Below are 27,585 nucleotides of genomic sequence, written 5' to 3' on the forward strand. Positions count from 1 at the left end.
ATTTTATACAATACAGAAATGTAGTATTATCGATCTTAGGATCAATACTACTATTTTAGTGAATAGTTGAAGCAACCAGAAAAGTCTGATCATAGATACTATAATTCTTTTCTCAGAGCATGTTTTCACAACATTTTAAATATCTTCAATATGAGGACTTGTTTTACCATCTGGCATCGCTGCTGATGACTGTCAGTTGAACTGAACCCACCCCTGGCAAAACAATGCAAACAAACCATCATATACGTCAAAAGTCATTTGAACATCGCCCTGTCTGTTGTGTTACCTCAGCTCCAACGAGTAGGAGATACGCAGGAAAATAATGAAATCTGCGATTATTTTACGTGTTTTATAAGTTTTACCTTTTAATCTGCGTTATCCGCATTAGTTAACTACAAGATAAATATATTGGTGCATTTCAGACAGTGACGGTAAGCAGAAATAATAAAATTGTTATCAACCTTCTTAAAACCTTCAACTTTCTGTGGGATTTTTGCTATAGAGCAAACATTCTAACATTATAAATATACAGGTGCTCTGTGAAGTAAAAAGGAATATCTGTTTGTGACTGTAACGATGACAATGACGTAGAACCGTTCACCTTATTTGTATTAGCTGGTTATCAAGTTCCATCACCAATGTAATCGAACGAAAAATGACACATGAGCAAAACAATGAAATATGAACTAATTGCTTGTATTTCAAGTTTTATTTCCCTGCAGATTAGCTTTTATTGGATGTGATTCAACAAAAACAATGGGGAACTCACACAGTAGTAAAAATATCTCGAGCGCAACAGCTACCAGTCCTGCGTTTGCTTCACCAAACGATGTCCAACATAATCCCGCCGGCAGCAGTAGCAACAACTCTATCAAGGGTATGACACGAACACCAAGCGGAGCTGATCTGCAGGATCGCTCTCAAGCTCAGTATCATCCGGTGGAGAAGCTCGGTAAAATCTTGACTAAAAAGTGTGAGGACGAATTCGGAATTAATGGAATCACTGCGGAGGTTTTTGCTGTACGTATATAAATTTTTTGAAGCAAATATTTTTTTAATGTTACTATTATTCTATCAGAGATATGTTTTTCCAAAATTTCCGGATATGGGAAAAAGATTGTTTAAATATCTGCGGCATAACAGTCGAGCAAAAACCGAACACATGGGGCTGACCGCATTCAGGCAGCAGTGCGAAAAATTTCTCGGTGTGTTGGACGATTCGGTCATACTGGAAAGTTATGTTAAAATGTTCGGAAACCTAAATGAAACTGATTTGATTAAGCCGGAGAACTTCAAAGATCTACTCAGAACATGCTATAACCTTGCTATGGCCCACTATCTAGATGGACCGCAAACGTGCCTGCTTGTAAGTAATGAATTTGATATTTTCTGTAGTCGCTTGAACAAGTATCTCAATTGCCATTTTACTTTAAATGCTGCAAAAATATAATGAAAGGAGGATGACGAAGAGTCGGTAATTTTCTTCTGTAAACTAACAGCATATTACTTTGAAAATACGCATGACAACAATTAAAGACTAGTTTCTGTACATTATTTTTAGCTTGACCGAACGCTTAATTCGGTGGTGCAGTCGTGCTTCTTTTCGAAGGAATCACTTAGCTCCGGCTACATATGTCGATGGCTTGAGAACAATGTGCCTCGTCTAGTGCCTCCGTTACACAAATACTGTGTACATGCACTTAGCACTTCCCATCGAATTATTATCGATAACAGCATGAAGAATAACAGCGATACCGTGGTATCAATCAGTGCCATCAATGCTGGTGAGGCAAGCTATGGTTTGGAATTGCAGACGCCTATCTTGGAGAAGGGAAGTCCATGTTTCATGAACAATGATACAACTTCTGCCAATTCAGGGGAACCGCTTTCTCAGCGAGAACGAGACAGGATAAGCATGCAACAACCACTATTACCAATATCGGAAGCTTGGCTATTGGCAAGTTCATTGCCACCATGTTATTCTAAGCCGCAGTCCATTCAGTCTCCTCTTAATTCATCATCAAACTTAGCGTCTCAGGTATTTAATAGTTCTTAGCATCTAAGGACCGTATTAACCTCAGTTAATTGACAGGTGTTTATGGCTAAACTGCTGTCAATGGTTCCTTCTCACTGGACTATGCTGTATGACTCGCGACAGGACGGCGCTGGCACGAATCGATTTCTGCACCATGTCCTGGGATATCGAGGCCCGAACTTAATACTGTTTCGGTGTGATGATGATTTGTTGTTTTGTGTAGCAAATCCGAACGAATGGCGCGAAACTCATTTGTACTATGGCCCAGATGATAGTTGCTGTTTGCAGTTGCTTCCTAAGTTAGTATGCTAAATTTATTAATATTTATTCAGTACTGAATGTGATCTATTGGAACGTTCATAGATTAGATCAGTCCGGATTGTTTTCAATCTTTCTGTTTCGTTGTAGATTTGTGATGCTGGAAAAGAAGCCTAAAAGTCTCTATTTGAATACGCACATTCGTGGATATCCGAAAGGGCTGCGGGCAGGTTCGGACCCCCGGAAGCCTATTCTGATTGTGGACGAACACTTTGAAAAATTAGAGCACCGTGGACTTCAGCACAAGATATTATCGATCGAGGTATGGGGATGTGGGGATCTGCAGCAACGTGAAATTCAGCTGGACATAAAAAAGTGGCAAATTAAAGAAGCCGAACGGCAGCGAACGGTGAAAATGACCGCTGCTGATTGGATGGACCATCCTGATCGATACCTGCTAGAACTGGGAGGTCGTCAAAATTATAACAATTCATCGACCTAACACGGTGTTGGCTGAGCCAATGGATAAGCTAACGATGGGAGTATTTCTTTCAATATTGACGTGTTAGTACTTTTCAGTCCTATAAGAAATATAATATGTACTTATGTTTTGATTATTTATGCTGTATTTTACAAAGCCACTTACAAATTATACAAATATTTGTTTATACAGAAAATATATAGTTGAAACATTTGTTGAATCTAATGAATATGTTCTAAAACATTTAATCAAGATCTTGGTTGGAATTTAACCACTGACGACCTTGAATAAAATTTTATTGCAACGGTGAGCAAATAATAATAATTGGACCTTGAAGTCTTTTTTGTGTTTTCTTTTGGTCTATTTAAGTAAAGATGTCATACGCGTAGTAGTTATTCCGTTTGCAGTTGTTTCTCACTGTTTGCTGGTTTGGAAGCACTATCGGTTCGTGGTCTTCGAGACTTTAAATTTCCTATAAAAACCACATAACGACTTATTTTTAGGAGGCAAGGGGTGACTCCTGGAAGGATTATTTTATGAAAGTCATTTCCCATTCGAAATCCCATGTAAACTTTAAACCGTTGGCACAAAAATATAGCTTCACTGATCGAGCTAATTGCATAGTTCAAGAGTGCTGATATAAATGGTCCTTAGTGACAAATGTAAACAAACTGAGTTATTTGCAGCACAGCATGTGATCATAATATATCTAACAAATACCGAAAACCAGAACTCATTATACCCTGTATTTATCAAAATAAGCATTATACAAAAAGTCGTATTGGCGAGATGGACCGTGATCGGTCTTAGCCGGTTGTACGACTTTCCTCCGAAAACCATTTCCAAGAAACTAAAACACCGAAGTTTTTTCCCCAGAAAGAACCATTCTCCAGAAAACCATTCCGTCGAAAGTACTAATTACCAGAAAACCTTTTCCCAGAAAGTATTTTTGCCCAGAAAACCGTTACCCAGAATGAACAAATACCCAGAAGTTCATACCCCAGAAAAAACCATTTCCCAGAAATTGAGGTATTTTAACTGAAGATGACTTATTTATTAGTATTAATATTCAGGTTTGGTTTTGTAATATAAGAGCTATTGATAAAATGGTATCTTTTAATGTTGTACCATCTTCCTGGTCGGCAATTAAAACTTCTTTTAATTTTTTGTCTCCTGCATGTTTTTTTTTACAGCGACGCCGGTTTATCATATCTCCTTGCAGATATCGCATATATTCCGCCGACGTGGACTGCTCTTCCACTTTGAATGCTTTCACAACCGCATAAAGTTTAAGGGCACTGGTACCTTTTAAGAGTGCATTTAATTCGTTGTGATACCCTTCTATTGCGTTTGAGGTTATGGGTATGTCATTGAGGGTGTTGTATCGCATGTGGAATTCAGGAGAAAATCTGGCCTGTGCCTGTGCGCAGTCTTTTCCAACCCTTCGCTTCCCCAAAACGTATTTTTTATGTAATCGAAGTACGGAGACATTTATTCCGGAGCTGAAGCACGGACAATACCCAAGCCTTCAGGCACATCTTGAGGTTTCAAAAAGTCCAAGGCCTGGGTTTGTCTGAAAGAGATCTGCATTTGCACACTTTTCAAATAAATTCCAGATAATCCCAATTTTTGGATCCGTATCCACCAATTTTTCGTTAGGTGGAAAAAGCAACCATATCGCACAGAATTGGGAACAATCCTTGCTATAGCGTTTATCTCAGCGGTTTCAAAATCTGTCAATACAATCGACGGATTAATTATAATATTGTTGTTGGCAATATGGATATCAAAACGTCTTGTCTTAGGAGTCTGGTACCGGACCATATGGCAATTCGACCTCGGAATAGCCGTTCACGACCCCACGAGAACCTGCTCCGGAATTTCCGTTCCGGGATCAAATCACCAAATGGTTCGAAAATTATGAGATATAGCCTGCTCATGCAATTCCAAGAATTTTGGTGTTCATATTGCCAGTATTCCATTGAAAGCTCACTGCATGGCGACAAAGAAATCATGCGAATCTCGACTCCGCATTCTAAAGACAATCGGAGCAAAACTCCAGCACGGTAACCGAAAAAGACTACTACAAATCGGATCGGCTATCGTTACATCGAAACTGCTATATGGAGTTGGTTTGGTAAGCCGAGGACAGGCACACCTTCAGATCCTTGCACCAGTGTATAATCGCACAATCTGTTATGCGTGCGGCGCTTTTGTTACAAGCCCGATCCTATCGATCATAGCAGAGGCAGGGACTCTTTCATTTGATCTGCTAGCAATACAATGCATTTCACGAATCGCAATCCGTATACTGGAAAAGGATGGTAGCAACAATGAGCCGAACGTCGGACCGCATCCAACAGCTTACGGGAACAATGCTGCCGAGTGTAAAACAACTTATAAGACAAAAAATCGAGCGTGGTATATACCAAAGCCGGTGATACTGTGGGACATAAAGAAAATTGTGCGAGCTGGTGACCCGCCAGAGAAAGTTAGACTAATCGTCCAACAGCTACTAGACAGTCGATTTAGGCATTCAACCGTCATCTACACCAATTGCTCGAAATCCGGCAATATGGTTGGCGCAGAGCTCTATGCAAACGGAATCGCGATGAATTCAATCCATCCACAATTCTACAGCGTTTTTTCGGCGGAGGCATTCACCTTAAAAATGGCTGTCAGCATCCCCAATATAACCGGCAAAATAGCGAACCTAACGAATTCAGCAAGCTGTTTATTGAAGCCGGTAAATCAAAGCACCCAAACAATACGCAGGAGGTGAAACCAATAGTACAGAACAGGAAATTCCGTTCCTGTTGGATCCCTGGTTACGGTAACAATGCAGTTAGTTGAATGCAACTTCTTCCAGATAATAAATAAACCGGTTTTACCACACACCGAACCAATTCAAGCTTCCTAATTTCCTTTTCCTATTTATCCCAGAAAACTTTAAAAGTTTCGTTTATTTTCAGCTCGTTCGTTTTGTCCTTAGATATGTTTATTATTTATTTTTCTTGGATACCTGTTGTCGATAGAAAAATGAGTGCCCGTATTTATCATGACAGTAAAACGTCATGGTTGCGTTTGACATTTCGAGGGACAGTGAGTTACTTATTGGCGAATCCAAAATGAGCCAAAAAATAAACGTTAGAGGCAAGGCCCTGGTTCATCTGTACACATCGAAATTTGATAATCGAAACTCAACAAAACTTCACCGAACTACCATCAGCCGAGAGTCTCAGCAAACCCCCAGCCAACAAAAATTCGGCAAAATTAAGTGGATCATCGGTGAATAAACTTCGGTGTGTAGAGTGAACGTTCCGCTGCGTAATGCAGCATACTGGGGAGTTCGCCCAACTCTTCCCAGGCTCCGTTCGCCATTGAGAACCCCCTCAACAATTTTACCCATAGCACGAGTCGCATGACACTATGGAATAGGGATCTTTAATTTGGAAAAATTGTGCCAGTTTTTCATATTTATTGATAACAGGTGTCCTTACGAGTGCACTCATATCATTCTTAAACCTTAATTATTCTTTTCTGATTTTTAAATTAAAAAAAAAAACAAATTAAATTCAACTAACAAACTGACAGTTGTCCCACTAAATGACGTATCTGTCAGGCGATTTAAACAGTTTGACGTTTAACTCAACTCGCCTGTGCTAATTGCCCCTAGGAACAAATGTAATTTGCGAATGCGATTTAAAGGCAATTTCAACATTTAGACAAATTTTCTGGCGGCTGAAAAGGACTTGGTTGTATTTGCGTTTTTCAAACATGGCGGTTCATGTTTGGCTTAAGCTTAAAATAGTTTTTTTAACGATTGGCGTGTTCTCGCTTGTATTTTGTTTTTCTAGTGCACTTCAGTTAACCAACAAATGAGGGAAATTGTGGAAACGTGTGTAAATATAGTGGAACAAAATATCTGACCTAAACTCTTAATAAAAGTCAGATTGTGGTAAGTTTTGGTGTGCAATGCCAATTTAACCATTGATTTTTCCTATAATTTGGTGGTGATTACCTAGTGTAGTGATAAGTTTATGTGAGTAGATAATGAATCCGAAAATAAGTAATATTTGTAATTTTCATATTAGGCAATTAAGGGCGATAAAAAGGCGTGTTCCCTGGGCGATTTGGGGGCGATTTAAGGGCGGATAGAGCGGGTAAAAAATGACGGCGGCAAATCGCCCAAATGTTGCCGCCCCCTAATTGCCAGCAATTTGCTGGCAAATTGAAGGGCAATTAGCGCAACCGAGTTGGCAAATAGCCCCCCGTTAGCCAGCAACTTGCCCTTTTTGACTGGGTTTTGACTGTGTAGTAAAAATGTCCTAAGCATCAAAACAAAAATTATTTTCTTTTGTTCATGCGACTTTTTTTCGAAGTTGAATTTGGAAAGTAAATTCAATTAAATTATATTCAATCAGACATATACCGATCGCCAGCATCTTCAACTCGCCAAGTCGCCATTCCGTTTACTGGGTAATTATGTCGACCATAAAACGAAAAACATATCACCCACCCCTGCCACAATTTAGACAGTTTTGCTGTGTTTTTCTTCGTATTGTCAGTCAACGAGAGAAACTGCAAAGGAAAGGTTGTTATTTTCTGTTTTCATCACGAATTTTTGTGCAAGAAAAAATAGTTTTTAGTGTGGGAGTTTTACCAACAGCAAAAGTATAAATCAGTGATGCATACGTTCAGCGAAACCGGTACCGGAGTTCCGGCATTCCTGGCTAAGCTGTGGAGGCTGGTAGAGGACCCGGAGACAAACGATCTGATTTCCTGGAGCACGGTAAGCTACAAATTCGTCGATCCATCCATCAAAATGGTAAAAAGGAAAATGGCCGACTTGTTTTTTAAAAGGTCCCGATGTACTACCGAGACAGTAGTATAAGGTGTCCAACTAGGGTGTAGTAAAATGAAGGCGAAACAGCTTTCAATCTGGTAGAAATCAAGTTTTCGTTAGTTTGCTGCTGCTGTCTAGCAGTAGAACTGATTGTGAAATATGTGTATCGTTTCCAAATCAGTAATGACGACGTAAGTCTTCGTCTGTGTTTTGTGTAACTAGGTAATAACATCAAAACAAAAAATGGTACGAAATATACCAAGATGTGGATCTACATTTTCTTTGGGCTGCTTCTATCGACAGTTCTACCACAGGTTATACTGTACAATATGGTATCGAAAAACGTTTCGGACCAGACGTGACCTTGACATGCCCAGAAATGTTAACATTCTCACAAACATTCGAAGACGTTTCCTAAAGTTTATTTTTATATTATATTTACATTAGTCATTCTGTACTGTTTTAATGTAACTGTATATTATAGTTTTTTTATGACCTGGCATTTTATATTTACAGGATGGTAGGAGTTTCATAATCCAAAATCAGGCTCAATTTGCCAAAGAGCTCCTGCCGCTCAATTACAAACACAACAACATGGCAAGTTTCATACGACAGCTAAATATGTGTAAGTATGCAACAAAATAAAACATGTCAAAATCCCGATTAAATTGTGCCTGTTTCAGATGGTTTCCACAAGATAACTTCTATTGACAACGGTGGGCTGCGATTCGATAAGGACGAAATGGAATTCACCCATCCGTGCTTTCAAAAGGACCATCCATATCTGTTGGAACACATCAAACGTAAAATCGCTACGTCGAAGCAGCAACAACAGCAGCAGCAGCAGGACGAGAAAGGTGGACTAAAAATCGAAGCTGTAAATCGAGTGCTGTCGGAAATAAAAAATATGCGCGGTCGTCAGGACACGTTGGATTCGCGATTTTCCACGATGAAACAGGAGAATGAAGCTTTGTGGCGAGAGGTGGCTATCTTGAGGCAGAAACATCTCAAACAGCAACAGATTGTCAATAAGGTAGGGATCCAGGTGGAATGTAATCGCCGTGTTACTTTACAGCTAGACGTATTGGTTTTGTTTTTTGCAGCTAATCCAATTCTTGGTTACAATCGTTCAACCATCACGAAGTGGGCTTAGCACTATGGGAGCAGGAAACAAGCGTCGATTTCAGCTAATGATAAACGATGCGCCACAGTCGAAAGTAAGACTGGACTGGACGAGAACTGCGATCGATATTGATTGTCTTTTTTTCGTTGTAGGTTAAAAAAACGGATAACAATGAAGGGGCTACGATACAAGAACTGGGAGAAGTATTGGAGGAAGTGGCTTACGAGAATGAACAGGAGTTGCTGTAAGTATTCGGTGTGGACTATGACTGATCGTTAATGTCATTCAATTTGGTTTACCTATCACGAAGATATCAAGTCAACTATTGTATCACTTTAGTTTTCTTCAACTGATGTACTCTTCTCATAATGGTATGCCGTGGTCGCACTCTCCCTTTGTGAAGTGTTGACCTTCTATTTCAATTAATTTCACAGTCAACTTTCAGTGTGTTCGCTTTACTTCTTGAAAATCCATTACAGACAATACTAGCAGTATTTAAGAAACGATTTTTCCTTTTTTTAACTGCCACAACGGTTTTCGTGGCTGGTTGAATGGTAACTTAAATATAAATGTTGATTCTAGTAATCTAAGCAATTGCAATGGAGCAGAAGTTTATAAACTAGATTTTTATTCGAAGCTATGTTTTGGCTTTGGAAGGTGATAATTAATCAATCCAATTTTTATTCAATACAATTTTTGTGAATTATTTGTGTTTATGATCAATGTGAATTCATCCATAGTTGTTCAAATTGAGATTTTTTCAATCATTTTGAATCAACAAAAGATCATAATATTACTCTGTTTCATTACAAAATATTGTTTCCGTCTTAATGATGTGTGTGTACTACATACATACTTCTAGGTTGCAGGATACAGGCGAAAAAGGAAAACTCTCATCTAGCGGTAGTATTAGTAAGAAAAAGAAACGTACGTCCAGCAAGTCGACCAGGTAATCACTGTAAATTGTATCATTAGACTGAATGGATTTAGTTGATTGTGGTAGGTGCAACTTGGACAGGTCTAGGTTGTTTTATCCATTTCAATTTAAAAAATTCTCCACTCATGTTATCCAAAACTTTGGAGTTCTCCAGTCGAAGAGTAAGTTACAAGCTGGATCAGAATGTAAAACATTAAATTATGCACAGGTGTTGCACCTCACATAGTTTCACAACTAATTTCAGTTCTCTTGCATCAAACGGACAATTAGCCTGTGTTGTACAATGATTTGTTTCAATTGCTTACATTATTTTGCTATTATATTCGAAGATTTTTAGTTTCGAAGCCGTAATGACGACGTGGCAGACAAAATCTCGTTAAAGGAGTAATTGTAATACCGCGGGATTTCAGTTGTTTACCGCGGCGTCACAGTGAAGTGCTGAATAATTATGCAAACAAAACCTATCTCTAATTTATCTAACTAGCGGCTGTTTCAATTATCTGATCAACCTATTAACTAACCGCAGGACATCCGATATGCCAGAGGTTACTTCTCCAATATCCACCCAGGAATCGCCGTATCATCCGGGAATTGTGAATGATAACATTGAGGAAGTTGTAAGTCCGGGAACGCCAACCTTCACACCCCAGCAAAGATCAGTTGGCATCAAACAGGAGAGGCCTGAATGTGCCCCAGATCTCACGGAAAACATTATACAATTAATTGACGGGGAAACCTACGATGGGCAGGATGCAATTGAATACGACGATGAAGGCTACTTGGTGGATCATGTAGACGAGATCAATTCTGATAATATAACTGGATACAACGACACCGACATGTTGAATACTCCACTGGTTATCAAAGAGATGCAAAAGCAGAATCAGCAGATGCAGCAAAATCCTCCACAGATCCGGCAGCAGCAGCAGCAGCAGCAACAACAACAGCAAAAGTCAATAAACAATGGTGAAAGTTTGCTTAAAACAAAGAAAAACGGAATTGCTACCAAAACACAGAAAAGTTTGTTGAACAACAACAGATTGCCCCAACCAGCAGGATCTGGCGTCAGCAACGTTTCAACGCGAGGAGGTAAGAAAATCCAAGCATCAGGGAAACAGATGAGTTTGATGAAGGATAACGTTGAAGCGGTAGCTGGTTCTTCTGGAATAAGTGCGAACTTTACCGCAAATGTAGAACCGCTATCGACGTCCTCACCTGCAGGCTACGGGGTTGGCGATTTTATCGTTAACGAAGTGCCAGCCGATCTTTTCGATGACAACAGTCAGTTGGAGAAGGAATCCCCTATGCTAGGTGCGTTTAACTTTGAAAGTGGTTTCTACAACCCCAATATCAATATAAACGAGATGAAGGGACGACAGCTGTTGGTTCAACAGCAGCAGCAGCAGCAACAACAACAACAACAGCAGCAGGAACAAACCGAACAGGACTTTGCCGACAGTCAGATCACCAACAATGAGCATAACCAGCATGACGACGATGAGGAGGAAACATCCAACGCCCGTACCCTGACACGATTTGTAAGCAACGAAATGGATGTCAATCGTTTGCAGTCTCTGTAAGTGGGTTAATTTTTGTTAGTCGGATAGTGCGAAGTTTCATGTTTTATGTTTATTCTAGGGCTGAGTACGGTCAGCAAATAGATGCCGTTCAGACGGATTTGGACTCTTTGAAGGATCTACTGAAGGGCGAAGGTTACCAGTTGGATGCCAATGCCTTGCTTGGGGTAAGTTGCTGCTGAGGGTTTAATTTTGCATGCATGATTGGTATTTCTTTTAAATAATAGTTTCATCGTGTAACGTATCCAGCCTTTTGTCTGCGTTGTTCAAAAAGAAATTTAAAGGTGACAGTAGATCGCGACGTTTCATGTATTTCTAAGCTATTTTGCATTAAAAACGTGAATCCAATTTTTGAAATTGGCGATTTTTCATGGGTTTTTAAACTGTAACTAATACCTATGGATAACTATAAATGCATCGTGACACTCCATCATCAGAAAATGCTCTTTGGATGTCATTAAATAATATTCCGGTTCGAATATCACATACACTCGTATCGTGAAAGTCTTAAATTAGCATTCAAATAGGTGTGTAGTTTCCAGTTTCTCGAAGAAAGTTCTGTGTCTTCGTTTCGATTCCTGGTACGTTGCTCAGTTTATCTCTTAGGGTAGTTGTGCTGATTTCTGTGTTGTTGACTTTCGTTGACGTATTTCCTGCAATATTGGACCAAGTGCCTTACCTTCAGCAGAAAGGTGGTTTTCCTTCGCGTATGGTTGATCGATGGCGTTGTTTCGCTCCATCCACTTTTGTTCAGTTTTTATTTCTCTCGGGAGTCAAATAACTGCATATCCTACTGTCATCGTATCGCATATCCAACTGCTCTCCAAGGATCTTCTACTGTGATCATCAATTCTGCCAATTCAAGATCTTCCACGTCGTTATCGGCTGTGACGCTATGTCCTGGAATTCAAACGAGTCAAGTAGGTTTTGCGCTGTACTAATGTTTCTATCTGTTGTGTCCATTGATGTTTCGATTTACGGCCATCGATAATAGCATCTTAATTGCATACGCCTCCACAGAGAAAACATTTCAATGTTTCGAAGCCTTGATGTTCTCACTATATCATTGGACTGGACCCGAATGTATCATTGCAAATATCGTGCATAATCGCAATCAGGTCCACCGTAGTTCTCCGATTATTGGACGTACTTTATCAGGTAGATCCCCGGTTATTACAGTTTTGTTTATATTCCTAACAATTGATGGTTTTGACATTTTTCACCATTTCTTTTTTCTGGTAATCGCATCTATTATGGCCAGCGCTGCTCTTGCAATTTCCTGAGTACGCTTCGACGCTCGTCAAATAAATAAGAGGTCGCTGTTGCAACGATCATTTTCTATTAAATGTAAGGCAACCCGTGCGATAGAATGTACTACTGATAGTTTGAAAGGAAGAGTACTCGCTTCAGCCATGATCGATTGAATTGGACTGGAACCGAAGGTCCCAGAGGCGAAGCGAACCATTTTGTTGTAAGCAGACGCGAGTGTCTTCAGCGATGTTTGACCTCCTCTGCTCACTAGGTCAATGTCGTATTTTTTATAATAACGTTCAAAAAGCTTTAAAAGCCTGGCCTGTAGTGTATTGGTACTGTGTGGGACTCACGACTCTCTGTCGTACCTAACCATGCTGATTTTCTGAGCCATTGAGCTACTATTTCCGTAAGTCATTAAGCGCCCAGCTTTATCACTATCTATTCGGATCGTACCAGGCGGTGAACTAATCCTACTCCGACTGAGAGTTCCTCGACGGAGGAATTTCTCCCGACAGCCATACCCACTCTCTTGAACCATTTAGTTCGCAGCTTTATCTACCCTACTCCGACTGAGAGTTCACCGGCGGAGGAAATTCTGTCGGTATCGATTTCGTAAGCCAATTAGCTCCCAGTCAATTTGAATATACCCTACTGTGAAATCGGCGGTGGATTTATACCGATACCGATGCTTGTTTTCGTAAGCCATTAAGCTCCCCGCTTCATCCTACTCTACTCCATAGAGTCCCCGGCGGTGGACCAAGTCTACTCAAAAGGGGCCAGCAGCGTAGCTTTCGGTTTACTGGCGCATATACGACACGTTGCTGGCTGTTCGACACGATCTACTCAAGCTAGTCCTGGTGAAGCCTGGCGTCTGGTTCGCTGGCGTCCCGATGGTCCAAACTCGGTGCTGTGTCACGTACTACTCAACCGGTGCCCGGTGGTGGATCTTGTCTTCTACGGCGGAGGGTTCCCCTGCGGCCGAATTTTCCCGAATCCAATCTGTTCGGCGGCTTTCTAGTCGGCGGCGTTGATTTGCTGGTCTCTGCGCCACTTCCTCTGCAACTGGGAGAGTATACTTGTCATTACTTTGTTGATCATCTGGGAGATATTATCGACGGTCACGCCGGGTATACCCACGCCGACACATTTGAGATGAGGGTCCACCTTTCTTTCTCCGCGTTGTCTCACTCTTGCTGCTACTTAGTCAACGAGTCCGCTTTGATCAGCCTCCTTGCATTTCGTGTATTCCTCCGCTGAGAGCAGCCTCGGCCAGAGTGATGCAGATGAGAATCATCCCAATGACACATACCGCATCCGACTACCGTTCTGTGCGCGCTTGCGACACGAATTTCTATAAGGCGAAACGTTCAGCGAAGCAGCCCAGGCCGGTACGCCATACCTCAGCCTTGACGCCTCATCGTCCCGCCAGGAGATATCTCGTGCTGCATTTTGCTTCTCCGATGTTCGGCATGATCCTTGCTAATATGACAGTTATCTTCGCAGCCTTCTCACAAACATTGGCTGTCAATGCCGCATGTTAAATTCAAAGTGATCATAACCAATTCAACTTTTAGTATTGTCGTACGTTTATAACGCGGTAGTTTGGCACGTACGATGGTTTGGACGATGTTCGATTTGGTGGTAGGTATTCCATGAGACCAAGTTGTGTCGTGTGCTTAAAAGTTGTCCAAAGAAGCTATGTTCAGCTATTAGTACATCATCCAGAACAAAAAGCGTGTTGCCGTTCATCGTGTCGTCAGTTTACGATGTGCTCGAACCAAGTTTGCCGTGCAGCTAGTGAGCGAAATCGGCCGGAAAGCAGAAAGTCCAGAATCGTTAGAATGGGGTATTGGAATGGCAGTAATTCTAGCGATCCGCCAGCTATCGGTAGTCCACAAAAGCTTATTCAGCGTGAGGTCGGTGTTCTATACATCACCGGTATAGGGTGAGTGATTCACACCATGCCGTTCCACTCGTACCTTCGCTTGAAAGATTGGAAAGTAGCTCGAGGTTACCGATTTTTCGCAGTAATGTTTTGCGGTGCGGTGTGTAGTTTATTTTTCACGCGATAAAATTCGTGACACTGATTCATCGATGCGTAGCTGAATGAAATCGGTCTACCTCCTACAATATTTTTAAATGATGAAGTTGGGAATAATTATCTGCAAATTGTTCGCTTCGAAGTTTGCAAGTGTATGTTTGTCGATGAGACTCTGTCCTCGTAGACATCACTAACTATTTTATTTAACTATGATCTATCAGGACGCATCGATTCTCCAGCATTATTAGAGCGAGTCAACATTTAAGTAAGGTCTAGAACGTTACGGGAAAAAGTTTTTCTGAGAATGCCTTTTCGACGAACTAATCACACCGCTAATACCGCTATCATGGCACTACAAACTCTCTTCAATCGTGTATCACACTTGTTTGACTTATATCTGCCTCTGACAACCACCATTGTCATGCATCTGTTTCTGTGTGAGTTAACTAAATTAATATGCTAGTTTTTCCGCTTCCGGATTGTCCGTAAAGCCATTCGCTCGCTTCAGTACTACAGTGCTTCACTGCCGATTGCCACGCAGAGTATTCACTGTACACCACAGTCCGGTCGTTGTTATGTTCGGCAAAGTCTTAGTCACAAAATGTTCCCACGATTTTTATTTCGCTAATTTGATTTCTTTCCGTGACGCTGCTCTTGATTCCTGGAATCATTTGACTGCTCTTGATCTATCTGGGCCAGAGATATCTAGACGTCGAAGTACTTTCTACGTTTGTTAACGGTTGCTGTTTTTGCGTGACCCCGAAATGGAGTCAGGTAGCAACTCCTAATCGTTTTCAATTCGTACATACAATTATTATTAACGTTTCATATCTTCAGGTCTTTTGCGTATTCAATGTCGTTACAACATATAAGAACAACAATGTGACTCACTCAAGTCACATTGCTAAACAAGAAAAATAGAAAAAAACTGTTTTGGATGAAACTTTTTCTTTTTGAACCTGGAATTTTGTTCACAAGGCCCTGGAAAACCTGGAATACTTAGGGAATTTTTTTCTTCAAATTGAGTAGACACCATGGTAATGAGAAAGGGTTTTGTGGCAATGACTGTGGACTAAAAAAGAATATTGTAACACCTTCGGTTTATTAAAAAGAAAGAAAAAAATGATATCCCAATTTTGCTAATCTCCCCGTTTTTTCCGACTAAAATTAACCAAGGGTCTGATAAAAAAGGGTCTTCACCGAATTTTTTATTGAAATATAACGGGTGCTGGATCGGTGGCCTTCAACTGGCATGGTCTATTCTCGTTGATACGACTGTCTTTACGACTAGTTGGTAAATGTGCACTCCTAAACATTGATCAATTTTCTGTAGTAGGGGTACATGTCGGGTCTGTTAGTGTTCGTCCTTGTTTGACCATGTTGTCGTGAATGAAGCGGTTGCATGCACTGGTTGCATCATCAAATTAATTTTATTTTATTGTATCAAGATGTCCAGTTACAAAGAATCTAAACGCTTAAATTTCATGTCAACTTTATTTTGACAATCAAACTGACAACATTTACATTACATATTAACATCTGTCGGTCGCTCCAACTAGCGAGTCGAGTTCGTGATAGTCCGAGCAGCGGATAAAGACCGTGTGCGAGGTTGGGAAGGGACTTTGCGGAGTTTGGACTCAGTCAGGCCTGACTGCAAGGCGATCGAGGTTAGAGTGGTTTCACCTGCGTGAGGGGGAGACCATTTAGTGTATCGGGGTCGTGATCATATTTTTGATGCCGGATAGTGAGGGTGGGGCATTGGAGTCAGGAGTCGATCCGAAGGGAATCTTTTTGGAATCGACTTTTTGGGGCTTTTGGTCAGTATGGGTTCAGGAGTGCAGTAGTTGGTTTTATTTTGCCTCGGAAAAGGTGCAATTTTGGGAGTTGTGATACTGGGTTGGAGACCGATTTTCGAACTTTCCTCAGACATTTTTTGGGTTTCGGTGGGGCTATTTTCAGGAGAAGGACTCTCTTCGAGATGACGCCGGATTTCGACGGTTCATGGTCCTGGTCACTTCTCGCGGATGCGTATTTTCTGACTTTGATCGCTTTGCTGTGCCCCTTGATTGTGTTCGATTGGGCAGTGGTTTGGCGTGGCGACTCTGGGTGCTTTAGCTTTTGTGGTGAGTCCGTGTAGAAAAATCAGGATGACCATTCTTATAGATGCTCTACTGTACACCCTACGAATTTAGAAACAACTGGGATTATACAAACGCCAATTCCCACGCATTCGCGGATCGCGTGCGCGGGAAAGCCGCAAAACTCGGTGCGCACTGCCCTAAAAACAAAAATTGTATATGAGTCTCGGCGCGAGATTGCAAACATTGGCCCTTGCAGCCTAGATCCATGGTCTCAGTGGCGCACCAAAAAAAAATGACGCTCATATCCACTAGAAAACGCGTTTCATGGCGACATGATCGGGAACTCTAGTGATATGAGGGAACTCACTAGCATCTGAACCGTTCATCGAAAATTAAATATCAGATTCACGGTCCGAGCGATCATTCAAGAACACACGCGAATATGCGAATGTCCACACGTCAACAAAATTAAATTTATACATGCAGTAGCTTGCATGGTAGCACACCACCAAAACCATTGGCTTAAGTGAATATTCTATGCTTTGAAAGACATTTGGCTTAAAGTTCGTTTCGAATAAAGGTCAATGGGTTTATGGTACGAAAAAAGCTTCTGCCACATTGTGCATTCATTTCGATTTCAGTACAGATTCAAAAAATGTTTGAAAGAAGGAATCAAACCCCACGTTAGAGTAAGCCGGGCAAACGAGTGGATCAAGAGTTTGCTTGCGAGAGTTTTTTGGTTTATAGATTCAAAGAACTGCCCTTGAAAGAAGGAGTCAACCCAAATGTTTTAGCAAACCGGGCAAATGAGTGGATCACCAGTTCACTTGCGAACCTATTTGGCATACAGATTCATTGAGCTGCTCATGTTTGAAAGGTATTTGTCGATATTATTCGGTAACCTATTAATTAATCGACTTCGTAACTACAACATCCATTTCCGATTTCTCTTTAGCATCCAAATCGTCCCCGGTGAGTTTTAGCATTTGACAGATACCGTCTTAGCCCGGTTATCGAACGGTTCCTGTAGTATGATGAAGATGGGTACATCGAGATGTTTGATTTTTAATAGTACTGTTTGTTGGACACTAGTATTGTCACTAGCAATGATAAGCGGTCTTATAAGCATAACGTTACCTTCCGTTGGATTTGGTTTTATTTTTTTTGTTTGGGTGAATGCGGTATTCGGATTAATGACATTCGGGCAAGTGGTCTATTCGGGTTCATGGCATTCGGGTAAATGGTCCATACGGGTAAATGGCTTTCGGGCGAACGTCATTCGGGTAAATGAGTTGGGCGAATGACATTCGGGTGAATGTGATAGAACCGGAAACACATACAAACACGCTTGCTTGCGCGATCATGAATACATCACGTACGGAAATCCCTACCCTCGGTTCTAACAGTCTCCAGTTGGACCAACCAAAAAAGAACGCTTATATCGACTACAACAGCACGTCGCAACATTCAAACGTCCACGCGATCGAACACGTTGGCATACAAATAATCAAACCCTTTGCAATGATACACAATGACGAACATGCAATCGCAATCGTTCACGCACAACTACGCCCAAGATGATTTGGTAAACGCTATAGCACTTATAATCCAACGAACATACTTTATATTTGAGGGGCTACAGCTGTTCCTCGATGCGCCTACGTCGAATAGAGTATCCTCCTCCACTGGACTCAATCCTGGGTCTATCGCTTCCAGTCGCCTTGAACGTTGAGCACCCTCAGGGTCCTCCTCAACCCTACAAAGCCATCGTGTACGCGGTCTGCCTTGAAGCTGACGGCCTCTTCCGGTTTCCCTGTTGAATATCCGGCATCCGGACCACGTGGCCAGTCCACCGCAGTCTACCGTGTTGTGTCAACTTCACAATACTCATCTCTTTATATATTGGTAGAATTTACGGTTCATGCGACGTCGCCAGGTTCCATTCTCCTGCTTACCGCCGAATATTGTTCACAACACTTTACGCTCGAATACTCCGAACGCTCTACGGTCGGCTTCCTTTAACGTCCCTGCCTCATGACCGTATAAAGTCACCGGGAGAGTCAGGGACGTATATAGAGCAAATTTTGTATTCGTTCGCAGACTGAGAAACTTAAGCTGGTTCCTATTCGCAGCTACAATACGCGTTTTCATCTCGCGTGTAACATCGTTATCTAGAAATCCAAGGTACACAAATTAACCATCTAGCACCACTACACTACCACTACTGAACCCGCGTTGTTTACCAGTGACCATGTACTTTGTTTTGCCGGTATTGATCATGAGTCCAATTCTCACTGCCTCCCTCTTAAAATGCGCGAATGCCTTTTCCATAGCATATCGTTTGAACCCGATAATATGTATTTATGTATTTAACAATTTAAGTCCAACTGACAATGAGTCTTAATGAACTAAATTGCAAATAATTAACCTAAAGTTATAACAAACGTTTTCGCAACTGTGCAGAACTAATGACAAAGTCAATGATGTCGGTAAAATCGTTGAAGCGACGGACTATTGCTAGTATCGGGCTTTTGGCAGCGTAGTTAGTGTTGCGCATTTCAGTCTGTAGAAGTGTTCGAGGACGAAGGACACGGGTTGGTGCGTAGAGGTTAATATGTGATAGGAGATCCGGACTATCATATTCGGCGAGTAGAAGCTTAGATACGAAGGTAGCTTGCGACGCGTGCTTACGATCTTCTAAAGTGTGCAGTCCTAGTAATCGACGGTTCAGCGGATCATTCCAAGGCAATTGACGTAACGCATATCTTGTGAATCTGCGCTGGACGGCTTCAATTTTTTGGCTTCAAGTTGCATGGTAGGGGCACTAGACGACGTTTGTGAATTTCAACTGAGAGCACACCAGTGCAAAATATTACGCTTTGAAGTACAAAGGATCCCGGAATTCGTTGGATATTTTGAACACAAAACCTAGTGGACGATTAGTTTTGTCAATGATCGCTAAGAAGTGATGGGTGTACGTTGGCCTTTCATCTAGGATGACGCCCAAACCTTTTACATGATCAACGCGTTGCAGCTGAGTTCCAGCGATCTTGTAGTTGAAAGTAAACATGTTCCTCGTTTGATGAAAGCAACACTAAGATGTATCATTTTCTTTTACACTAACTGTAAAAGGTATCAACGAGATACTGTAGCTCACGGCAATCGGCTTCTTTTCTTATAACTAGAAATGTTTTCGAGTCGTCGGCGAAGAACAGTTTCCCTCCACGCATTAAGACGAAAACCACCTCATTCACGAACAGTGAAAACAGTAGCGGACTTTGAGGAACTCCAGAATGGTTGGAAGAGGAATCAGATTCATTGTCACCAATTTGAACAACGACTTTACGGTGAACAAGGTATGATCGAAGGCAACGGCAGAATCGGGTAATGCATCCAAGTTTATCAAGCTTCGTTAGCAGTATCTCATGGTTAACAGTGTCGAAAGCAGCCTTAAGATCTGAGTACATCGTGTCCACCTGCAGTTGTTTGGACATTTCTTCTGTACAGAAGGATGTGAAGGAGACCAGGTTCGTCTCCACCGATCGACCGGGAAAAAATCCATGCTGATAAGTGCTTATGTAATGTTTACTAGCATGCGGTTCACATATCTTTTGTACAGCAATTTGTTGTAACAGCGGTACTCATTGCTGGCTATTGCGAAAAAGCGCTTGAGAATAGGGCATCGTCGATTTGTGTACGCACGTAGAGCTTTGGCACGGATGCTTTTCAGATTTTGAAGCATTGCGTTCGACCAGGGAGGCTTCCTGGGAGGTTGATAATTTGGAACAGATTTTTCATCACAGTCAAGGAGTAATCGATTATAGTAGTACACTCCAGTCAATCAACAATAGTGAACGGCGTAGAGATGCTAGATCAGCTTTGCGAAAATTACAACGATTGGCAGCTAAAGCTTCTCCATGTAGTGGTGAACTAATAGTGGAAATGAATATTTCTAAAGCGGAATGATAGTTACCCAAATGAACGATCACACTGGAAGCTTCACTCACAGAACACTCAGGCAAAGCATTCTCATTGACGAAGACAAGGTCAAGAAAACGAGATTGATGGCTGGAAATCGTGCTTACTTGACTTAGTCTGTGAAAAGCCGTCCCGTCCAGAAGTAAGCGGCTGGCAGGATTTGTTGTCGAGGATAACGGGTTAGGGTAAGCGTACCCACGTCCAGAATAAACCCACATGAGTCTTGGTTGGTTGAAATCGCCAAGGACTATCATCACATCGTTTGTATCTGCCTGAGAAGAAGCGCGCTCTATGGAGTCTAGATGGAACTGCGTAATAGAGCAATCAAATCGTTTTTCTGGAGGAATGTAAACAGATCCAATAAAGTAGTTCTTCGTTTGCGTAGTAATCTTCGTCAAAACTGCTTCAATGTTTGATGAACACCAAATTCACAGGAGGCAAGTGCGGAAGAAACAGCAATCAAAACTCCCCTGCCGCGACAATGGATACTGTTACGAGCACCTCGATCCGTACGATAAACCGCGTAAGAATCCCCGAAGAGCTGCATCAATGTAATACGATCATCAAGCCAAGTTTTTGTCAGAATGTAAATATCGTAGTCGCCGTCAAGAACAGCCAAGTACAAGTCCTTGATTTTCGTCCTTAGCCCTCTGACGTTTTGGTAGTATAACCGCAAACCATCGGCACCACGTGCTAAGCGTCCCGACATATTGCAAGGACGTGATGTACCCGACGGCAAACTGGAAACCAGAAGGTTTTCAAGAAGCGGATCGTCATTTAAAGCAGAATACTCGCCTGAGAAGGGAAGGAAGACCCCCTTACGACCTCCGAATGCAGGGCCGGGACGACTAAGCTGGTCGCTGGCTGGTAGCACGACTGCGTCGGAGCGCTCGAGGGCTTCCGTAGTGCGGCATAACAGGCGTCCCGGTGATGGCAGCGCAGCGTGAATTCTTTTGGGCAGTCTCGACGATGACGCCAGACCAATGCTTCTTCGTAACGGTGGCAAGTTGTGCAAGAAAGGAATTCGGAAGTCGGCGATGTCCGCTTGAAGTTTGGAGTCGGTTTTGTCCGGGTTCACGATTGGGTTTTATTGATATGTCGATGAATTCTCGAAACAGCAGGCCCTCGGACCAAGTAGACGGAGTAAGTGCTATCTGTTTCAGTACTGGATCAAGGTGACACGAAAGACAAATTTGTCGTGTCTTTACCCTTTGACACTAAACGCACGATATCAGTGGTACCTTCAACATTCAAACAACGAATAAGGATTTTCTGGACGTCACTGTCGGTGATCATAGGGTGAAAACCAGACATGTATAACCAGAACTTTGGCGGTGGTGCTACAGGTGTACTAGACGGTCAACCACATTTGTTCCATGGTTAATCGTAGCACGTACAGTCTGGCCTTGATTTCCACGGCGACGTTTCACTCCCAGTCTAGGCCAAACTGGCGCATCAGATTGACCACTAGAGCGAATTGGTTCATCATTCGTTCGATCGGTATGGTTTTGGCACACAGTCAAGCGGTCGACTTTTTGGCTCAACATATGAAGAAAGTTGTTGAATTTGTGATAAAAGATTTTCAACATTCGGTGTGGCAATTCCTGGTTCGACTTCGAGCCGCGATATAAGAGCGGGCACTCCTTCCATTGAGCTCATCGCGACACGGTGAGCAGAAAACGATAATCTTTCCCTGCGACAACAATTCCTTATTAGCGCGATGGTTAAAACTTAAGCAATGCTGGCCGATGTAAAAATATGTACCGCCAAAGCCTCAACAGACCGGCTCAAGGTCATTAATCGGCAAATTACAAGCTCCGCACTGCTGCTTCTCCACCACTGCTATCTACGCTAGCACTATACGACACGAAAAATGTAGTGCTGGTAACGATGAAGAATGCAAAACAGACTCGGTAGCGGGCATTTTTCTCAACACAAAACAGCGAATACACAGTTACTTCATCACTTCCCGATCAACAACACAAAGTTTGCGAAACGATTGGTGCCAACACAACAATTAAAACACACATAAAACGAGTCTAAAGTTAAAAAATAGTCGGAGCAATCAAAACAAAACAAATTTCGGTTCAATCAAAACAACAATTCTATATCGTCCGCAAAGCCCAGGAGCATGTGCGATCGTGTGATTATGGTACCGCTCCTCTGTACGCCAGCTGTCCTAATCGCTCCCTCGAACGCTATGTTGAACAGTAGATTCGACAATGCCCAGCCTCAATCCATCCAAGGTTACGAAGGATGTCAAAATTTCATTTCACTTGATTTCGATCCATCCAGCGTTACACGAATCAGCCGTATTAGTTTCGTCGGAAAACCATATTCTAGCATAATTTGCCATAATTCATTTCGTTTCACTGAATCGTATGAACAAATGATGCGTCTGCAAGTTGCAAGCGCGAACATATAAACGCTCATTCCCACGCGATCGTGCTGTCTCTACGCCCGCACATCTCAATCGTACAACCAATGTCGTAATGTGATTCACGCTGGGTCGATTGGTGTTTGAATTGTGAAAATCCATAAACAACAGAAAAAGCGAACACTTTATTTATTTCTCACATTTTGACAATAATACGGATTATTCAATAGTGCACACTTGCAAACAATTTTTAAGTTGGCTTGTTTTGAATCGTTTGATGATTAAATAACGTAAATCCGCCAACAATTAACAGCGCTACAAATGTTTAAAATTATGCCATATTTTCTTGAAGCGGATTGAATTTCAAATTGCAGTTTTACGCATAGTCCCCAACCGCATACAGTCGCAAAATTGATTGTGTAAATGCAATCATCAACTGTACACTGATTGACCGTCATGCCGAAAGATATCCAACTGGCACTCCGGATTCGCTGAGAACATGCATAATTGCCGAAAACAAACAACAAACAGCCCTTTTCAGGGCCATCCGATCAATCTGATAAGAGTTGGAACTAAAACTTTTGCATTGTGAATAACAACATACTTCTCGCATTCGTTTCCAGATGTCAGAGAAAACGTCAGATATATAACGCGCATGCATCTCCACCAAAAGTTGTTTGTTTGCTAGGAAAGCTTCCAATTGGGATTTTTCCATTCGTATTGTCTGCAAACTACAACCTATCTTAAATCAAGCGATAGTCTTGATACGATCATAATTTCACAGTCATTGGTAGTGCAAAAATCCCGTTGAATATCTACATATTCATATAAATAATCCTATGTGTATTCCACTTCATTGTGGTTATGTCTCCGACATTACACACCCATCTTTTAAAATACTACACGTATCGAGAGAAAACTTTGATTTATGAAACGTTTATTTTCCCAACAAATCGCTGTCAACACATTCAGAGTCAGACCACCAGAGGCGCTGCTGCAGAGCAGATATGCGTCCCCGATTTCATCATCCTCGCTTAAGTTTTGGACCAGTTTTACTGGTACGATTAAACATGGCTCAGGCGTTAAGCGAGGGCGAAGAAATCGGCCCTAAGTGACGCAGACCTTAAACAACAAGCATTATCAAAATTCAGCATGAAAATGGTGAATCAAAACATCTGAAATTTCGAAAATGTATTAAATTTGGATTAGCCGCACTGTTAATTATTATGCTTTTCTCTTTTCTCCAATGCCATGTGTCCGTATTTTCTAAATATGTCAAAATATAAACATTCACTACATTTAAATGACACTGATGATCTACAATCAACCCTAATGACGATGATATTACTGATGATGCTGATTAAACTGTGCCATATTTACCCGAACTGAAAATTTTTAATTGTTTAGACGGCAGGCGGAAATACTCCACAGTATGGCAGAGTTTTCTTCTCGCCAACTGCATCGTCTGCATTTGATATCAACAAGGTTAGATACTTGATTTATATTATATAAGAAAAAAAAATTAAACCCCTGTAGTATTGTGCGTCACTTATCGAACTGGAACATGTGGGGTTCCTCTGGAGCATACTTATTATTTTATTGAAATAATACTCATTTCAAAATTTTGAAATAGCTCAAAACCCACTGACAATGGTACTTTTTTACGAATAATAAGCATGTTCTGTTTCGTTCCAGCTATTCAATGGCAATGAAGATATCGTCGGTTACGATTTCCCAATGAACCTTCCCGACATGAGTGACACACAGAAGAAGAGTGATGGTAGTACGATGGCGGTAACCGATGCGAGCGGAGCTAGCAATTCGATTGGTAAGTTTTAACCAGTTTGAATCGGATGATTATGTAGTACATTTTTACATATTTATTTATATTATAATTTAATTAAAAAGTGTGGAAGGTAAAGATTGTCGATTGTTTTACTATTCAAACAGTGCTGGAAGAATGATGTGAATCAAAATTTAATCTACGCTAGTGGTCAAGCGTAAAACAAGTACATAATTGATTGCACTCTCATTCGAGTCCTAAGTCTGTCTCCACTTGGTTTTATACACTGCTAGGTATAACGTGTTTGGGTGACTTACCTTCCTCCAACCGCTAAGAATGTTTAGCCAACAATCGCATGACAAGGTTTGAAAAAGAGAGAATATTATCAGAAACAACCGACGAATGAAACCATTAAATGTGATTCTGATATTAGAATCATTCCACAAGCATCGGAATCTACTGTATCGATTATGACTATGACTATGTATTATGTCTATTTTCGGCAAATTTACGACTAAGATAATCGAAAGCGATAAAATTGAAATACGGATAGGTATTCTAAAGCGAATAAGTTAGAACGGAAAATTAGGACAAGGCAGGCTCATATGAACATGATCGAAAGGAAATGTGAAGAATCTTTTGCCTTCTGCTGGTAGAAGTTGGGCGTTCCACCCAGGTCTACCGCATGGTCGCTGATAGAACATAACTTATCATCGTATTTTACTGCCGACACCGGCACACACTGGACTAACTTTAAATTGAACGCAGAGTTCTTCTTTGATACACAACAAGCACTCGCTAGTTTGTTTTCTTCAACGCCCATAACTCATGGACGTGCAGAGCAACAGGGAGTATCAGCGATTTGTATAGAACAAGTTATGAGCGCGTCTTTAAGCTACGGGGTTTTACTTGACTACGTAAAACTTACAATTAAAAATTTTGTTCTTTGGTGTAAAACCGGTGAAAAAACTATAAGAGACTCATATGCGGATACTTTTTTCGATCAATGCAAATGAACTCACATATCAGTCCCATCTGGCGGTGGCCATACCGGCAGAATAACACATTCTTCCAGCACAGTACCTATTGGATCAACGGATATAACGATTACACTGTTGAAGAAAACAAACATTTTGCTTAAAAATCGCCTTCAATTGAAACGTATAACCGAATTCTTTGCCTGGTGACGCCCAATACTGTTATTCACGTTCATAATAATCATTATGACTTCTCTTCACAGGAATGTCTGTAGCGACGTTGTTGAAAAAATGTGGTTGAAGATTGGTTGTGGTTGTTAATTGATTGTTGAGAGCAAGTTTAGCAGGCAAACTGGTGATGATGCGTAAATTTATCTGAAAACCCCTAGAGACAAGACTGGCGCTTTAAAGTATTCAGGTATCTATCTCTGCAGCGCCAAATTTTAGTCACGGTGATAGAGAGTTCGGCTGAATATTCAATTTAATGTACATTTTTTTTTTCTTACAACACACTTAAGACAGAGTGATCGATATGTCTGTAGCTTCTGAATGATTATTTGTAGCATGCAAGATTTTGGAATGAATGAGATTTTTCTACAGTATAAAAGGCCGTGCTGAAAAAAAAATTACAGATTTAAGTCTAATCTTCGTCAACTGGTATTATGTCATGTTGTTAATGTTCGATCTTGCATTCTTTCAGGTAATATATCGCCAAATACTTCAGCTGCGAATCAGCTAATTGCCTACAAAACAGTTCCAGCAAGTACCCCAACCGGTGATTACATCGATCTGAACGAACTTCTCAATCTCGATGAAGAGGAAGATGAAAATTCGATTATGATTTAGGCATGTCCGCAGTGCAACAGCGGTATCTGTTTCTTGTTTTTTTATATAACTACCAATTTTGTTTGTTTAAAGGTACCTCTAAAATAAGAATATATATATATATACATATAGAATATGTTCACACAGCAGTCCTTAATCGTATGGTACGGTCTCGACACGGAACTCATCTTGTACTTTCACGATAATATTGCGTTAGAGGTTTTGCCCCAAACAGTGATACATGGAAGTGATACGGTAGGGCTGAATGCACACTTTCACAGTCATAAGGATAGAAAAGATAGATGCAGACTCTCCAGATCCGTACGTTTGCTTATAGAATATTGGCGCACAGTTTGAGAGCAAACAAACGTACGTGTCTGATCTGCTTCGAGAACAGGAAAAATATATATATTATACTCGTTATTCAGTCATTTAACAGTTGTTTTTTCTCTTATTTTTACATAACTATGTATCAAGTCACAGTACCACTAAGCGGTTTGGGTCAGACTATTTTACCGATATGCCAGAAATATGAAGGCAGTACCTGTTTGATTTGTTACAAAGAATAATATAATGAAGGCCGGCCAAAATCTTTTTTTATCCATAAAGCTATGCTAAACTATTGCATTTAGTGTACTAAAAGCCGACGATCAAGCCTTGAATGAAAAACATGTTCATAACAAAGATAGGTATTTGTAACAAGTTCGGTGTGATTGGTCCATCGTTTGAAAAGTACTGAGTGAACACTGATAATTATTCGATCTGCTGTAAGTTTGAATGTGAATAATGTCTTATCGCATTGTCTGAAGCGAACACGCAGAATAAATTATTCTGTTTCAGTTACACACTACTGTTCTTTCATTTTTGTGATTTGAAAGAAAAGTAACCCTCTATCCCCTGTGGTGTAGTGTTAGGTTCCTGAAAAATGGTAATGTTACATGAAGAAACCTGCAGGTCACGAACGTGTATTCGTGTTTTTTGTCATTTACTTTATCGTTGGTGGTGCTGGCTG

General features: G+C 41.1%; 2 protein-coding genes across 10 annotated transcripts; both read left to right on the top strand.

Moving 5' to 3' along the window:
- Positions 1-247: 247 nt before the first annotated feature.
- LOC131691184 (uncharacterized) lies at positions 248-3,003 on the top strand. Of its 5 annotated transcripts, none has more exons than XM_058977394.1 (8): positions 248-431; positions 503-640; positions 707-1,020; positions 1,079-1,366; positions 1,457-1,474; positions 1,562-2,038; positions 2,093-2,334; positions 2,444-3,003. In XM_058977394.1, exons 3-8 carry the CDS (start codon positions 757-759, stop codon positions 2,793-2,795), a joined length of 1,641 nt encoding a protein of 546 aa, XP_058833377.1. In that variant the 5' UTR covers positions 248-431; positions 503-640; positions 707-756; the 3' UTR covers positions 2,796-3,003. The 5 variants fall into 5 exon arrangements, with proteins under 5 accessions (XP_058833377.1, XP_058833379.1, XP_058833376.1 ...); XM_058977396.1 differs by having other exon boundaries at positions 723-1,020; XM_058977393.1 differs by lacking the exon at positions 503-640.
- A 4,350-nt stretch (positions 3,004-7,353) lies between these two features.
- LOC131694045 (heat shock factor protein) lies at positions 7,354-27,420 on the top strand. Of its 5 annotated transcripts, XR_009306386.1 has the most exons (12): positions 7,354-7,566; positions 8,137-8,245; positions 8,304-8,653; positions 8,724-8,837; positions 8,896-8,987; positions 9,606-9,692; positions 10,207-11,256; positions 11,319-11,424; positions 24,396-24,473; positions 24,684-24,816; positions 26,012-26,166; positions 26,449-26,583. XR_009306386.1 is itself a non-coding variant. In XM_058982397.1 (11 exons), the coding sequence occupies exons 1-11, from the start codon at positions 7,462-7,464 to the stop codon at positions 26,592-26,594; spliced, it is 2,370 nt and encodes a 789-aa protein (XP_058838380.1). In that variant the 5' UTR covers positions 7,354-7,461; the 3' UTR covers positions 26,595-27,420. The 5 variants fall into 5 exon arrangements, 4 of the variants coding, with proteins under 4 accessions (XP_058838380.1, XP_058838382.1, XP_058838381.1 ...); XM_058982397.1 differs by lacking the exon at positions 26,012-26,166 and having other exon boundaries at positions 26,449-27,420; XM_058982399.1 differs by lacking the exons at positions 24,396-24,473; positions 26,012-26,166 and having other exon boundaries at positions 26,449-27,420.
- Positions 27,421-27,585: the final 165 nt, after the last annotated feature.

The sequence above is a fragment of the Topomyia yanbarensis genome, chromosome 3 (assembly GCF_030247195.1).
Source record: "Topomyia yanbarensis strain Yona2022 chromosome 3, ASM3024719v1, whole genome shotgun sequence".
NCBI lineage: Eukaryota > Metazoa > Arthropoda > Insecta > Diptera > Culicidae > Topomyia > Topomyia yanbarensis.